The sequence below is a fragment of the Oncorhynchus tshawytscha genome, linkage group LG12, assembly GCF_018296145.1.
Source record: "Oncorhynchus tshawytscha isolate Ot180627B linkage group LG12, Otsh_v2.0, whole genome shotgun sequence".
In the NCBI taxonomy this organism is placed as follows: Eukaryota; Metazoa; Chordata; class Actinopteri; order Salmoniformes; family Salmonidae; genus Oncorhynchus; species Oncorhynchus tshawytscha.
The window spans coordinates 39862663-39880219 of NC_056440.1; the positions used below are offsets into that span (position 1 = coordinate 39862663).

At 42.9% G+C, this 17557-nt stretch overlaps 1 protein-coding gene across 4 annotated transcripts in view; it reads right to left on the reverse strand.

Moving 5' to 3' along the window:
- Positions 1 to 16228, reverse strand: part of LOC112263264 (protein prune homolog 2) — a 53342-nt gene extending 37114 nt beyond the window's left edge. For 2 of the 4 annotated variants that reach the window (XM_024439343.2, XM_024439342.2), the window contains exons 1-4: positions 15854 to 16228; positions 1076 to 1180; positions 685 to 887; positions 306 to 469 (exon numbers count right to left, since the gene is read on the reverse strand). In XM_024439343.2, coding sequence (XP_024295111.1) covers positions 306 to 469; positions 685 to 887; positions 1076 to 1180; positions 15854 to 15889 — 508 coding nt within the window. In that variant the 5' untranslated portion in view covers positions 15890 to 16228. The remainder of the gene's footprint in view (positions 1 to 305; positions 470 to 684; positions 888 to 1075; positions 1181 to 15853) is intronic. The other 2 variants (XM_042330636.1, XM_024439344.2) reach the window with 2 other exon arrangements.
- Between the last annotated feature and the right edge of the window lie 1329 nt (positions 16229 to 17557).

Below are 17557 nucleotides of genomic sequence, written 5' to 3' on the forward strand. Positions count from 1 at the left end.
CGCACACACCTGCCATGTCAGAGGTAGTGAATCATAACGGTGTGTTTAAAGTGTCAAATACAACAAACCCAGCAACCCAGAGGGGTTGAAAGAAACACACACAGGCAGACGCACATGTACACATTCTGACACTCTTTCTTCTATTCTCTTTCTGTCTAGATGTCATGACTTGTTACTCTTTATTCCCCTCCCTCGGCCATGCACATACCCTCTCTCCTGGTGGGTGTTAACCGAGTCATATCGGGGTTCTTTGTGTGTGTCCTGCGTCGGCCCATTACCCCCAGGGGGGCGCCATCGGCCCTCACCTCCTAAGAGCTCCCCCAGCGGTGCACAGATCGGCTCCACTGCCTCTTGAAGAATCTCCCTGGCGACCACCATCGCCATAGACAACACCCCCTCCTCTCCTGCCCGTTGCTCGTGGTGATGGACCACTCGGAGGATGCTGGACTCCAGAGCTTCATAGTCGGAGCTGGATCAGACAGGGGGAGGGGATCATTACACTACATCTGCACAAAGCCCTCAGGGCCTGTCTGAAACAATAAACACACATGTTCATAATATACCATCTAACACACACATCAGACAATACAGACACCCAAATGTACAAACACACGCAAAATATCACCCACATGATTTATCCCATCAATTCTGTGTGTGTGCGCATATGTGGGTGTGTGTGTGTACCTGTCGAGCACATCGTCCCTCATCAAAGTGAGGGAGAGTTTTCCTCTGTGGTGGAGCTGCAGTAGTTTGATGTCGTCTCTCCACAGCAGAGCAGACTCACACACCCTAACCCTCTTAAGGTACCGCACTGTCTCCCCCGGCAACCCCACGTCACATTTCTGACCACACAGGACCGGGACATACACACAATCTGATCGCTCCTTCTGAGAGAGACACACACACACACACAGAAAGTACAAATACAAGACACAAAAATAAACGTAAACTCAACCTCCAACACATAAACAAGTACACAAAAGCTACAATACAGACACATGCAAACACACACACACACACACACAAATCACATACATAAATACCATGCACACGTGAACATGTCCCCACACATTACCTGGTTGAGGAAATAGGCGTAACAAAGTGTTGAAGCCACAGAATCTACATCTGGGTCCACCCCTCCTAGGACAGCATGGACTTTAGGACAGTCAGGTCCTGATGCCTGGAACAAACAAAAAGACAAACACACATACAGAAGAGGTTGACAAGATCATGCAGCATCAGAGTTATTGCATTGACAACATTTACACTTCGGTTTGTTTTTCTGTTCTGTGGATTAGCAAGCATTTTAAAGTAGCTGTAGCATGACCTGTAATATGACCTATAATTAATTACAGTTGGAGTGAAATCCTTTTCCTTCCAAAAAGTGGTAATTAACTATGTTACAAATAAGCATTTCTGAGTTGGAATGGTTTTGGCATATACACTCCTAGAAAAAAATGGTTCTTTGGGGTTCTATATAGAAACGTTTGGTTCTTTGGATGAGATTAAATAACCCTTTACTCAAAAACGTTGTATATATACACAGTGCTTTCAGAAATATTCATACCCCTTGACTTATTCTACATTTTGTTGTGTTAGATTTTTTTTTTAAATCACCCAACTACACACAATACCACATAATGACAAAGTGAAAACATGTTTAGGACATTTTTGCAAATGTATTGAAAATTAAATACAGAAATATCTAATTTACATAAGTATTCACACCCCTGAGCCAAAACATGTATAATCCCCTTTGGCAGCGATTACAGCTGTGAGTCTTTCTGGGTAAGTCTCTAAGAGCTTTGCACACCTGGATTGTACAATATTTGCACATTATTATTATTTTTAATTCTTCAAGCTTTGTCAAGTTGGTTGTTGATCATTGCATAACAGCCATTGTCAAGTCTTGCCATAGATTTTTAAGCCAATTTAAGTCAAAACTGTAACTAGGCCACTCAGGATTGTCATCTTGGTAAGCAACTCCAGTGTATATTTGGCCTTGTGTTTTAGGTTTTGTCCTGCTGAAAGGTGAATTTGTCTCCCAATTTGTCTGGTGAAAGCAGACTGAACCAGGTTTTCCTCTAGGATTTTGCCTGTGCTTAGCTCTATTCTATTTTTTTTATCCCCCCCCCAAAGAAAACTCACTAAGTGAGTCCTTGCCGATTACAAGCATACCCATAACATGATGCAGCCACCACCATGCTTGAAAATATGAAGACTTTGTGATGTGTTGTCTTGGATATGCCCCAAATATAACACTTTGTGTTCAGAACATAGTGTTAATTTCATTGCCAAATGTTAATTTAGTGCCTCATTGTTGAGTAACTACAATGTTGTTGATCCATCCTCAGTTTTCTCATGTCACAGCCATTCAACTCTGTAACTGTTTTAAAGTCACCATTGGCGTCATGGTGAAATCTCTAAGCAGTTTTCTTCCTCTCCTGTTAACTGAGTTAGGGGGAGGCCTGTCTCTCTTTTAGTGACTGGGTGTATTGATACACCGCCCAAAGTGTAATTAATAACTTCAACATGCTCAAAATGATATTAAATGTCTATAAAAAAAAAGTGTTTACCCATCTACCAATTCTTTGCGAAGCACTGGAAAACCTCTCTGGTCATTGTGGTGAAATCTGTGTTTGAAATGAGTTATGTTACTTACCTACAGTGGGGAGAACAAGTATTTGATACACTGCCGATTTTGCAGGTTTTCCTACTTAAAAAGCATGTAGAGGTCTGTAATTTTTATCATAGGTACACTTCAACTGTGAGAGACGGAATCTAAAACAAAAATCCAGAAAATCACATTGTATGATTTTTAAGTAATTAATTTGCGTTTTATTGCATGACATAAGTATTTGATCACCTACCAACCAGTAAGACGGGCCTGGACATGCGCTGACTTGAGCAGGGGGACCTTGCGTGCACTGCAGGATTTTAATCCATGACGGCGTAGTGTGTTACTAATGGTTTTCTTTGAGACTGTGGTCCCAGCTCTCTTCAGGTCATTGACCAGGTCCTACCGTGTAGTTCTGGCCTGATCCCCCACCTTCCTCATGATCATTGATGCCCCACGAGGTGAGATCTTGCATGGAGTCCCAGACCGAGGGTGATTGACCGTCATCTTGAACTTCTTCCATTATCTAATAATTGCGCCAACAGTTGTTGCCTTCTCACCAAGCTGCTTGCCTACTGTCCTGTAGCCCATCCCAGCCTTGTGCAGGTCTACAATTTTATCCCTGATGTCCTAACACAGCATTCTGGTCTTGGCCATTGTGGAGAGGTTGGAGTCTGTTTGATTGAGTGTGTGGACAGGTGTCTTTTATACAGGTAACGAATTTAATAGTTAATACAGGTCATGAGTGGAGAACAGGAGGGCTTCTTAAAGAAAAACTAACAGGTCTGTGAGAGCCGGAATTCTTACTGGTTGGTAGGTGATCAAATACTTATGTCATGCAATAAAATGCAAATTAATTACTTAAAAATCATACAATGTGATTTTCTGGATTTTTGTTTTAGATTCCGTCTATCACAGTTGAAATGTACCTATGATAAAAATTACAGACCTCTACATGCTTTAGAAGTAGGAAAACCTGCAAAATCGGCAGTGTTTCAAATACTTGTTCTCCCCACTGTATGTGTGGGGCACAGAGATGAGGTAGTCAGTAAAAATTTATGTTGAACACTATTATTGCACACAGAGTGAGTCCATTCAACTTATTATGTGACTTGTTAAGCACATTTCTACTCCTGAACTTATTTAGGATAGCCATAACAAAGGCATTGAATATTTATTGACAAATGACATTTCAGCTTTTAATTTTTAATAAAATGTCTAAACATTTCTAAAAACATAGTTCTACTTTGACATTGTGGGGTATTGTGTGTAGGCCAGTGACACAAAATCTAAATGTAATCCATTTTAAATTCAGGGGCATGATTTTACACAAAAATGGCTAGCTGACGTCCAACACCATTAGCTCACTACGGCAAGGGGAAGATCAAATGTATATTTTGAAACATTGTGCCGAGGTCTGAATGGCAAACTACAAGGTCCAAACAAACTTGTGCTGTTGCAAACTAAATACTATCAAGAAGCAAGAGGAAATAATGTTTAATAAAAGCATACTCTCTTAGATAAAGGGTTCTATATTGACTTTTTTGGTCAATTCAAAATGTAACTGCCATTCTGACTCAAAAAAACAACTGCCAATTCATTCCAGCATGACAAGTAGCCTACCAATAAGCACATTATTTTCAATGTATTAAAGTAAGCAAAGTTGATTATTTAATTGAAATATATAAAGCCAAAGTCATATGATATAAACTATAGGCTAGATAAATAAAGATGAAACATTATTAGAAATTGAGCACATTTGTTAGCTAGCTACCTAGCTAACTCAGCTAGCTAAATATAAAAAGTTAGATTACTTTAATTCACCACTTTATAAGCCAGCTAACTCTTTTAAATAAACATATTTTTTTTTATTATGGGATATTCCAAATAAAGCTACAGACGCAGCCTGACATTGGCATTATAGCCATTTGTTTGTTTAATGTCAGTATTTCAGTGTGGAGTCAATTTAGGGGACAAGCCTGTTTCATGAAGCCATAGAAGACTGTGGCTGACAGAGGGGGAATATATAAATTACTTATTATAAATGAAATATAATAAGCATTAACAAACTATGTTTTGCTCAGTTTGGCAGTAACCCAGAACTAACAGAGGCAGAGGATCTCTCTTTTGGCTGCTGCTGACAACAACTGCATGTAAGTTGTTCTTCTACATCATAGTAATTCTATGTCTGCATCACATTTTGTCTTCATTGTGGCAGATTAACTCATGCTTATTTCTGAAGATTAACTCATGTTTTTGCTCCTTCTTATTCTCTGGAACCAGTCAAACATGTAGCCCAACGGCTAAGGAGTTGGACGTGTGGCAGGAGCTGGACGTGTGGCGGGAGTTGGACCTGCGGCCGAAGGGTGGCCGGTTCAAATCCCAGGTGGCCGCTTGAAAAACAAAAATGGGTAGAAGTGATCTGACAACAGTAGGGCTGCTGGGTTCACACCTGCAAACAATTCCCCTACAGTTGGGTCCTTGAACAAGGCTCTTAACCCCACAACATGCTCTCCATCCAGGGTTGCTGCATGCAGTTTGAACCTGTGACTGTCTCAACTGTATTTTTGGGGGGGGTTGAGAACTGAGCAAAAGACACATTTTTGTTGTTCACTGTAACTAATGGACAAAGTACAGTATATTGTATTGTATTGAAAAGAAGTCAACCAGAGTTGATAGGGGCCATCATTCAAACAAAGAAATACCTCCCTGGCCTCCAGTGCATATTTCCAAATTATGTTTGCATACAGTGCTGTGAAGTATTTGCCCTCATTCAAATTTGTTCTACTTCTGCATATTTTTGATACTACATTTTTTTGATACTGAATGTCTTCAACCAAATCCAAATATTAAGTGAACAATAACACAACAATTCCATAATTTTTCAGAATTAGTTGGGTAACATAGATAATTAAGATGTTTATTTTGCATAATATGCTTACGTGAGATACTTGTCATTAGAATGTATCCTTTTGGACTATAGGGTTGGCAGTTGCACTTTTCCCTCAGGTGGGGCTCAGTCACCTGGGGCCCAGAGAGGGGAGAGGTCAGGCTTGTCTTTCACACGTCCCTGGTGCTATGCAGAATATCAGAAAGGGAAGAGGACAGAATGGAACATTGTCTTCATATGTGAATGTGTCTTTACCTATTTGTAAACCATGTGAAGGGATGGAGTGATTAATGGGGAACCAATTACTTGTCTCCACCTTGCCTGTGCGCTTATCCTGGGATAGTGTATGACCTAGAGGCTCACTCCCCTCAGTGAGCTTGTCCAGGAGTGGGGTCAAGAGGGGATTTACTTGAGATGGGAGTATCTAGAGTTGACAATTGATATATGCCATTGGATGAGTTGGTGTTTTTGTACTATGAAGTACCAGGAACGAGATTAGAACCTGTCTTAGGGAACAAACTGAACGATAATTTATAGCGAATGCTATTTGGCTATGGGATACTTCTCTCTCTCAAGTAAGTCTTTCTTTGTGAACAGTTCCTAAGATCTGTGATTTGTCATGTAAGTTGAGAGGGGTGTATCTTGGCTATAAAAGATCTTTGTACTTTTCTGTATTCACTTTTCAATGGTTCATTAGAGATAGCGCATCATTGAAAGTCAAAAAGGGCTATTGCAAAGCTCTTAATAAAAATATGTAGTTTAAGTGTAACTCTGACTGGTGTGTAGTTTGTAACTCTCCTCTTTTGGTAAAGCAGAAAAAGGCCACCACAGTTTTCAAGCATGAACTGCTCGTTTCAAGTCCTGCCACAACATCTCAATTGGGATTAGGTCTGGACATTGACGAGGCCATTCAAAAACATCACATATGTTGCTTTTTATACATTTTCATGTAAACTTGATTGTGTGTTTTGGATCATTGTCTTGCTGCATGACCCATCTGCGCTTCACCATCAGCTCACAGACAGATGGCCTGACATTCTCCTGTAGAATTCTCTGATACAGAGCAGAATTCATGGTTTCTTCTGTTAAGGCAAGTCGTCCAGGTCCTGAGGCAGCAAAGCATCCCCAAACCATCACACTACCACCACTGTGCTTGACCGTTGCTATAAGGTTCTTACTGTGGAATGCAGTGTTTGGTTTTTGCCAGGATCCAAGTCGTGTAATTTCACTTTCTGTGAGAAAACAAGCAATGTGTAGTGTAGAGAATCATAGCACCATCTAAACCACTGTGAAATAACTTTTCAATAACCAAAAATATTGTATTTTCAGCTTGTTTGAAGCTGGTGTACAAAACCGAAAGTAAAAGTGATAGTGTGGAATTCGGAGCATTCCTGAATGTGGGCATTTCTGCATCTCCCCATCCCTCCAGCACCCCATTGGCTCCTGCATGAACGCCTCCCCGAGCGCGACATAAAATCAAATGCGCCGAATACAACAGGTATTGCTGTGAAATACTTACTTACAAGCCCTTAATCAACAATTATGATTTTTTTTAAAGTAACTAAGAAATCTGCTACAATGAAATTATCAATAAAATAAACAAAAGTAAAAAGTAACACAAAACAACAATAATGAGGCTATATACAAGGGGGTATCGGTACCGAGTCAACCGAAAGTCAAATCAACATTCATGCTACTGTGACACTTTTGAGTGTGGGTCTAAAGGGAAATAAAAACATTATCTGAGTTTTTTTCTCACGTCTGCCATACACCTGCCCTCATTGTCGTTAATGGACCCGTGGGAAAATATTTCCCGACAGGCTGGGGCCCAGGACACTGCCTACCGGTCACCTCCTGCTAGCACAGCAGGCAGGAGGCTGGGGCGACACCGTGCGCTCACTAGCTAGCTTAATCTTTAGCGACACCGTGTGCTAGCTTGCTAGTTAGCTAGCAAGCAGACAGTGTCTCGCAGTCTCCCCACGTCCGGTGTGTACTGGACAAAACTGTGTCCAACAGGTGGGGGCAAAGCACACCGTCTCCCAGTCTCCCCACGTCCGCTAGTAAAGCAGGCGGGAGGTTGCGGCGACACCATGTGCTAACTAAAATCAGCAAAAAAAGAAACTGTCTTTCAAAGATAATTAGTAAAAATCTAAATAACTACCCAGATCTTCATTGTAAAGAGTTTAAACACTGTTTCCGTGCTTGTTCAATGAACCATAAACAATTAATGAACATGCACCTGTGGAACGGTCGTTAAGACACTAACAGCTTACAGACGGCAGGCAATTAAGGTCACAGTTATGAAAACTTAGGACACTAAAGAGGCCTTTCTACTGACTCTGAAAAACACCGAAAGAAAGATGTCCAGGGTTCCTGCTCATCTGCGTGAACGTGCCTTAGGCATGCTGCAAGGAGGCATGAGGACTGTAGATGTGGCCAGGGCAATAAATTGCAATGTCCGTACTATGAGACACCTAAGACAGCTCTACAGGGAAACAGGACGGACAGCTGATCATGCTCGCAGTGGCAGACCACGTGTAACACCTGCACAGGATCGGTACATCCGAACATCACACCTGTGGGACAGGTACAGGATGGCAACAACAACAGCCTGAGTTACACCAGGAATGCACAATCCCTCCATCAGTGCTCAGACTGTTCGCAATAGCCTGAGAGAGGCTGGACTGAGGGCTTGTAGGCCTGTTGTAAGGCAGGTCCTCATCAGACATCACCGGCAACAACGTTGTCTATGGGCACAAACCCACCGTCGCTGGACCAGACAGGACTGGCAAAAAGTGCTCTTCACTGACGAGTCACAGTTTTGTCTCACCAGGGGTAATGGTCGGATTCATGTTTATCGTCGAAGGAATGAGCGTTACACCGAGGCCTGTACTCTGGAGCGGAATCGATTTGCAGGTGGAAGTTCCGTCATGGTATGGTCTGGGGCGGTGTGTCACAGCACCATCGGACTGAGCGTGTTGTCATTGCAGGCAATCTCAACCCTGTGATTTCCTGCAAAACAGGAATGCAGTGTTCTGCCATTACCAGCGAAGAGCCCGGATCTCAATCCCATTGAGCACGTCTGGGACGTGTTGGATCGAAGGGTGAGGGCTAGGGCCATTTCCTCCAGAAATGTCCAGGAACTTGCAGGTGCCTTGGTGGAAGAGTGTAGCAACATCTCACAGCAAGAACTGGCAAATCTGGTGCATTCCATGAGGAGGAGGAGATGCACTGCAGTACTTAATGCAGCTGGTGGCCACACCAGATACTGACTGTTACTTTTTATTTTATATACTGTATATATATATAATTTTTTTAATACATTATTTTACCAGGTAAATTGACTGAGAACACATTCTCATTTACAGCAACGACCTGGGGAATAGTTACAGGGGAGAGGAGGCGGATGAATGAGCCAATTGTAAACTGGGGATGACTTGGTAGCCATGATGGTTTCAGTGCCAGATTGGGAATTTAGCCAGGACACCGGGGTTAACACCCCTACTCTTACGATAAGTGCCATGGGATCTTTAATGACCTCAGAGAGTCAGGACACCCGTTTGACGTCCCATCCGAAAGACGGCACCCTACACAGGGCAGTGTCCCCAATCACTGCCCTGGGGAATTGGGATGTTTTTTAGACCAGAGGAAAGAGTGCCTCCTACTGGCCCTCCAACACCACTTCCAGCAGCATCTCGTCTCCCGCCCAGGGACTGACCAGGACCAATCCTGCTTAGCTTCAGAAGAAAGCCAGCAGTGGTATGCAGGGTGGTATGCTCCTGGCATACCATCTTTTGACCCCCTTTGTTCAGGGACACATTATTCAATTTATGTTAGTCACATGTCTGTGGAACTTGTTCAGTTTATGTCTCAGTTGTTGAATCTTATGTTCATACAAATATTTACACATAAACGCAGTTGACTGAGAGGACGTTTCTTTTTTTTGCTGAGTTTAGCTAGTGACACGGTGTACTAGCTTGCTAGTTAGCTAGCTAGTACACAGTGTTGCTCCTGCCTCCCGCCTGCTGTGTACCGGAGTCTTCCTTAGGACTAGCTAGCTAAGGTAGCACACAGTGTCCTTCGCTCCCACTTGCCGAACACCTGCCCTCGCTATCATTAACAGAACTGCGGGAAAACAATGCCTGACAGGCGGGGGGGCAAAGGACACACTACCGCTGTGTACTAGCTATAGCTAGCTACACTTCTCTTTGGCAGCTGGAAATGAACAGATGGGAATGATTAGTACCAATAAAGGTAGAATATTTAACAAAAAGTAATTGTTGGCGCTTGTTGATTGATGAAATGTTTTAATAATCAGGCCGATGTGGAGTCTGCTTACCAGACTTTTCTCACATCTTTCAATTCTGTATTTCGCCACTGCTTTCCCTTAGTTAAATCACACAGGAGAGCAGCAGATGGGTTCTGGAAACCTTGGTTTAGTTGTGGCCTCCCAAGTGGCGCAGCGGTACATCGAGCTGGAATGGTCTTTCCTCCAACACATTGGTGCAGCTGGCTTCCGGGTTAAGCGGGCAGGTGTTAAGAAGCGTGGTTTGGCCGGTCAATTTTCGGAGGACGAATGACTCGACCTTCGCCTCTTCCGAGTCCATTGGGGAGTTGCAGTGATGAGACAAGATTGTCATTGGGGAGAAAAAAAGTCACAAATATAGTGATCCTGATGTTATTTCATTGTGAATGTGGGTTCCTCTGTCAAAGAAAATAGAGAAAACTGACAGAAATCCCTTGGATTAATTTAAAGTTATCAGCAGCAGGCCATGATGAAATCGGTGCCTCTTTGGTGAAATCAGTGTCTTCCTCATTACTGAGCTTCTAACGTATATCTTCATCAAATCATTGTTACTAAAGAGTTTAAAATGGCCAATGTTATCCTTCTCTATAGATGGGTCTATAAGAGAATGTTGAAACATTTAAATCAACACTGTATTCTATATGAGCACCGTAAAAACTACTCCACAGATATGGTTCTTTAGCAACAATGAATCCGCTCGTCATCTTTTTAGATTTGTCCAAGGCATTTGACACGGTTGATCATAAAATATGACTTTCTAAATTGCATTATTACAGTTTTCATGATTATACATAAATTTGCCTATATAGATATGATTATGGTAGAGCTCAAAGTGTTTATGCGAATGGCCATGCATCTACTAGGGACAAGATATCCTGTGGCTGCAGTCAGACCTTTGTTATTCACAATCTACATCCGTGACCTTCCTGCTGTGTCTTCTACCATACTTCCCATTCTCTTTGTTGATGATAACAATTTGATTTCATCACACAGACATGCTGATTCACTAATTAATGAAGCCAACTCAGGTATGGCCACATTTTCTGAATGGTTCCAGATCATTTACTAATCTTTAAATGTTAAACAATCCAACTGTATTGTATTCGCTAGTAATAAGACATATTGTTATAATAACAATAATAATACATTTTTAAAAAGAGCGAGAATCTCAATTGGTGGGAATGAAATGGAACTAGTCACATCCACTAGATTCCTCTGAGTTCTTAGTGATGAAAAGTTGTCCTGGAAAGATCATATTAAATTTGTCTCCAGCTATACTATAGCTTCATTTATCCATATCTCATTTACTGTGATATTGTCTGGACAACTTCATATGCCTCCTACCTACACAAATTACTCATCATAAAAAAAATACTCATTGTAAGACTAGCCACCTCCTTTAAATACCTATTTACGACAGTAATGTACGCCAATTATGCCAATTTCATCTACAAATACTCATACCTGCCAGACAGTTTACCTAAATCCTTCAATGGATTCTTCCAGGTGAATTCAGATATCCATCTATATAACACAAGACACTGCGATAACCTTCACCCTCCCCACAGCCGCACCTCACATCGTCAATTCTCTATTAGATATAGAAGGTACTATACTCTGGAATTTCTATCTTCACATTGCCAAAACATCATCACCCCTCAATAACTTTAAGTGAAGACTGGGGGTCAGCCTGATGAACCAAACTACTCAGTTATCTCCTCCATATAGCATAACTCTCCCACACTCACATAAAAAATAAATATATATGTTTTTTTCGTGATTACTGGTCAATTCATTTATACATTTGTAATTAGCAGGTTTTATTATCTGTTTTAACAAACCTTTTTTTTTATTTGTGTACGTGTAGATTGTATTGTGTGTTGTTTTTTTGTGGTGTGGTTTTCATATAAGGCCTTGGGCTTCCAACCACACCTTTTTATTTTATTACATTTTTTTATCTGTATTGATGTCTATCACTTTCTTTGGTGCAAATAAATATATTAATAAAAGAAAGAAAGAAAAAAAATGTATTCTCTGTGGGATTTATCAGCGGTAAGCATCCAATGTTATGGCGCATTACCGCAATCTAATGTACTGGAGCACCCCGGCCTCCCGCCTATGTACTGGAGTCATAGCTTAAAAATGGACCAATAGAAGTACAAATAGGGGTTCCTGCAGATGCAGGAATGCCCACATGCAGGAACGCCCCGAATTGCAGACTGCAGTTGCACCCTTCTCAGTAAAAGACGCAAAAACTAAACTGAAGAACGGGAAGCATAGAAATAGCGCACATAGAACATATCTACACTTCTTTGCCTATAATTTATATTTCTATGTGAATTAGGTCAGGTGGCCCAAGAAATTACATACTGCAGCTTTAACTTCTTATGCCACTGAATCCTGTGACATGAAAGAAAGATAAGCTGTGAGAAGTGTTTTAGGCAGAGCAGAAATAGCTGATATCATCTAATCCCTAGAGCAGGTATGACTGTTGTTGGGGGTTACCCTGGGAGTCGGGTGTGGGGCTACACCAATGCCATGATTACTGTATATATGTGTGATAACCTTTGTATGCTTGCAATTTGCAATGATGGAAAAGTACTGGGTAATGGAGATGTACTGCTTTAGTTCTCAGGCTGAGAACTGCCTGCACCTGCTGATAGTCACGCAGCCTCAAGGCCGAGATGTTCCGAAAGTAGCAAAGGGCCTGAGACTACACAGGTGTGGTTGATGGCTTATAGTAGAGTGAGAAACCACAGTCTAGACATGTTTTTCTCATCTTAGATACTTTGTATCTAATCCAATGCAACAATGTTAAGGTATGATTGACGGTAGGTTGTCCACACCAACTACCATAAAGAGTGTTGTCTCCTGTTTCGCCACACAGATCTTTACTGTAGACTACTGAGATATTCTGTATGTGAATCTCTGTCTGCAATTGCATTTTATTACTAAAGAGTTTTATACCAAGGTTCCTGTGTCATCTATCTGGAAGACTGATTGTTGAAGGAAACTTACATCAACCCATGCAAAGGACCACCCAACACTGTGCTGGAATGCAGTACTCAGACAAATCCATGAATAATGAAAAATATGATGTGTGGTGTGTGTGATCAGTGGTTTGGGTGTACTTGCATGCGTGTATCCTGGTCACTACTATCAGTACTACACCAATGAGAATGAAGAGTACTACGTCATACACAGTTGTGACAGGATGGGATAGTAAGTAACTGGGGTGGTTGTTACATTGAGCTAGTCAGCATATTAAGGCAGTACTGGGTTACACGCCAACTGCAGTATACCGTGCCACACTGGCCTGCTGAAATCTCTCCTGGATACAACCACAGGTCCAATAGGGAAATGAGCAATGAATACCCATCCATATCTCAGTCTCATATTACCGTGCATGTCCATGATTAGAGTGGATGAGGAGGGGAGCAGGGGAGGGATGGGCACCGGGCAGGGATATCTGTTTGAGATGTTAATATCTGGTATCATGTTTCTTAAAGTGGATGGATGGGGGAGGTGGGATAAGGGGGGTTGGTCGATACTCTGATGGCTATGGGAGGAAGAGACGCATTAGTGGAGAAAGGAAAGGCCACTCACTGTCTGTTCCACTGCAGCAGCAGCAGCAGCACACAGACAACAAAACACACAGCCGGTACCGCTCTCTAATCTCCATTTCACTGTGTGCTCCTCATCTAAAATTCACCCCATTCATCTCAAGGAGGCTCGGGGTGGACAGACGCAGTGCTGCTGCTTTTCTCTGCCTTCCGTAGCTCTTAATGCTTTCCCTCTCTCTTACCCTCCATTATCTCTGTCCTTCCATCATCTCCTCTCTTTCACCACCACTGTATTCTGTTTATGAACCCCTCCCACTCCTCCCTTCTATAGCTCAGCGGTAATATCGTGCCTCCTTCTCCAGTGACGTGGCTAATTTAGCAGGGCTGCCTGCCCATAAAGCCTTCCGTACTAAAGGCTAAAATGACGAACAGCTGACGGCTGCCTGGGCATCAGTGATTTACAGTGTGTCGTCACGAATAAAAGGAAAGCTTTTTAGAAAAATGTATACACACACACGCGTACATATCAGAACACGGACACACATACACACATGCGTATTCCCCATGTGTGTAAGAAACAACAGTCTGTGTGTTTCTGTCAACCACATTCACTGTCCAAGTCAAAGAGTATCCAGGTCTAAATGTTTTAGGTCTACTATGGCAATACATCTCTGTATATATATGTACATCTCTGTATATGTCTCCAATCTCCACAAAGTGTGCAGACACTGGGCAGGGTTCTGCAATGGGGTGAAGGACAGGGGGATCCACTTTCCAAATCCCCTTGCCAAAGCCTGGATCAATGTCTTCCTCAAAAACATGTGTGCACTGTTTATGCATGCGTGCGTATGTGGACGTGTGTGTGTGTGTGTGTCCACTAAGCACATTGCCTTAGTGCCATGCCCGAGAGCGAGCAAGAAAGCGAGAGAGTGAAAGAGAAAGAGCCACAGACAGAAAGAGAAAGCGAGCGAGTAAGGAAGATAGACCCAGTAAGCACTTATACAGGAAAGCCAATTAGAGGTATGGATGTTCTGGATGGTTGCCATGCAGGAGAAGATGAAAAAGGAGGAAGAGAGGCCATTCACACACTGCAGTGCTAAAGGAAGGTGAAAAAAAGATGGCGAGAATGAGAGAGCGACAGAGGGGGGAGCAGTCCTCATGTCGATAAACATGTATTGTACAACACGGCATCTCCAACCAGGACACAATCAGCTAGCATCCTTATAGTCCAATTGCACGACCACGAGCCTTGGCTTGTGCGAGCCGCCTGTTTCTGTAGCGTGAGACAGCTTGATGTACAAGTACACCCGCTGGACTGGACGCTATAGTCCATTGCAGGGCCTTAACCTCAATCTGTCTCCGTAATGCGGCGTGCCAAGCAGTAACGCATTGGGTCCCATTTTTACAGTCTTCTTTGGTATGACTCGGCCGACGATTGAATTCCCAACCTTCCAATCTCAGGGCGGACACTAACCACAAGGCGGCCACTGAGTTGGGCCTTATCGTCCAATTACTCTTTCTCTTTCAGTTGGCCCAATTTATCCCAATCTCCATGGTGGATCCCATGCTCCCATGTGTATTTCCTGCTTTCTGTTATGACATCATCTCTGTCTTATCCTTCTATGTCATTGTTGGATCCCATGATCTCATCACACAAAAGGGAAGTGTTTATTCAATGGATGGACCAGCAAAAAAACAACAAAAAAAACAACAACATTGCACACACTCTACCTACAACACACACAACTACCTACAACAATAGACATACTGACACTATTAGGCTGTAATGCATGGCTCTGGACATATACAGAAAACAACAGCCTTCACTGGGGTTTGTCTATTCAGGGAGCTTTAGACACAACATGCCTCTATGGTGAATGACCAAACAAAATCAAGCAACTTTAGACCTCACCCGCATGTTTATTGTAGCTACAGGCCTACACTCATTTATACCGTTGTGATGTAGCCTAAGCCTACCTAAAACGAACAGTTAGTATCCTTTCGCCTACCTGTCAAGTAAGTGAGTAGACATCATGAGGTGTTTACAACAACTTTTTACTGGAAACTACTTCCCTGAGCTCTGCCGAGACAGCAGGCCTTAAATGCAAATAGTCTGCTTGATGACATATTAGGCGTAAATAAAATGCAAATAGTGCGCTTGATGACAGATTAGACGTTATCTGCAGCATAGCTGCGTACGGGCTGGTGCGTGCCTCTGATGAACTTGCTGTTTCCATGCATTCCCTGATCAAATTTCAATTTTTAAAAAATGTGTGGGAGGAGAAGCTTATGGTTTGGACCACTCGTTTCTATTCATCATTCAGGCCTGGCGCCGTAGCCTACTAAAGGTGCTGCTTGTGGGGCAAAGAAACGAGAGAATGTACAGTTCAGCAACAGGAATACAGCCTGTAGCATGTCGTCATCACCCCAATCAGTAAAACCCTTATTAACCCCGGGCTGTTTAGGCTAAAACTCACCAGCATGGTCTTGGCCCGCCGCAAATAATCTTCCATGTTGGACTTTGTCGTTGCGGGGACGCTGCAGTCTCCATATACAAGTTTACAACCCTGGTTGTCTTTGCGCTGTTGTGCCGCCGAATCCCCCGCTGCGCTCACTGCAGCATTGGCTCAACTAGCGGTCCTCCCTCTCCAGGCTGGCCAGATATGGAGTGGGTGTGACGGGAAGCTATCCAGCGGGGGCGCGCTCGCTGAATTCAACGTGCACCCAGCGTTTGGGAACCACCGCCAATGGCAAAAATGTATCCGGGTAGATTAAAGCCGTTTATAACAGGAAAGCAAACATGGATAGAGCGCCCAGCCGCTTCAGAAATGCAGAATGCTGCAGCGCCGAGGATACGGTTCGGCGAGTTTGTAGTAGCCTACTGATGATACTGTCCGACCACGGAGGCCAAGGACTGTGTGTGTGTGTGTGTGTGTGTGTGTGTGTGTGTGTGTGTGTGTGTGTGTGGTCGCGTGCGCGTCCCGTTGGCGCACAAATTGATAATATGCACTGCATGACAAATAAAAACCCAGAGAGGTTGTTTTTAAGAACCGTCAATAAAATGTTGAACGCTCATACAATTGCCTTGGCATACATTTAATTATTATTATTTTTAACTGTGATTGAACAGTAATCAACCCCTATTGAATTAAAACGCAATGAGAAAATGTTATAGGATAACATAAAAAACACACATTCGGGAAGATCTCTCTCTCTCTTACTCACAGACTTGGAGCAATTTGTGATTGACCGCATGCAAAGGGCGTTTGGCGTTACACACTGTAGTCCCCGAGTCACATAGGCCTACCCAACCATTTCATAATACCAGTAGGTCATATGTAAAAGTGGTACCTCTCACCCCTCTTCAAGCTCACTCCTGTCCTCTATAAACAGGAGGCCATGACTGTAACTGATTGCTATCACTTGGTAACTTGCTTAAGATCAGCCGTTAGCCGTGGTTTATTGGCCATACACCATACCCCTCCGGCCTTATTGCTTAACTATAATATAGTCAACATTATTGTTCCTTGTTTGAAACCAAAATTAACATTTTTCTGAAGTCTACTTTGTTGAAACCACACAGAAGTTGTGGAGGGACATCCGATGTATGAGCAGCAAATAGCTTACCAGCGATATGAGATTTCAGTGTGGACAGCGGCGAAACATTGGTCTCGTCCTGACTCCAGAGAACTGACCTTCAGCACCACGCTGACAGTGGACAGCGGCCTGTTAGGTAGGCGGGACTATCAGTAGCCTAGATCTCACAGGCCACTAAGGAAATCAGAATTTAATTGAAGAGGGCTGCACAATAATCCTGAAAGGGAAAGCTCCCAGTGTGGTTGTTCAGCCATATTTCAAACGTTCAACTTTTACAAGTGTACATAATAGGGAACACATAACGGAAATAGACTTCTTCAGTGATTCGGACTCCAACCAGGCTAGTCAACTCCACAACTCGAAAATACTTGCAAATAAACTGGTCTTGCATGGCCAGGGCAGGTGCATAACCCATGGTGTGGGCACGTGCAGAACATTATAGCTGAGAAGCGGGGAGGGGAGGTAGAGAAAGTGAAATGATGGAGAGAGCTGACCACTGCCGCCCAGTGTCCATTGCCGGATAGAACATCAACGGTCTTGCCAGCTCACCAGCCACTGCGCTACAACTATCCCCCGTACCAAAT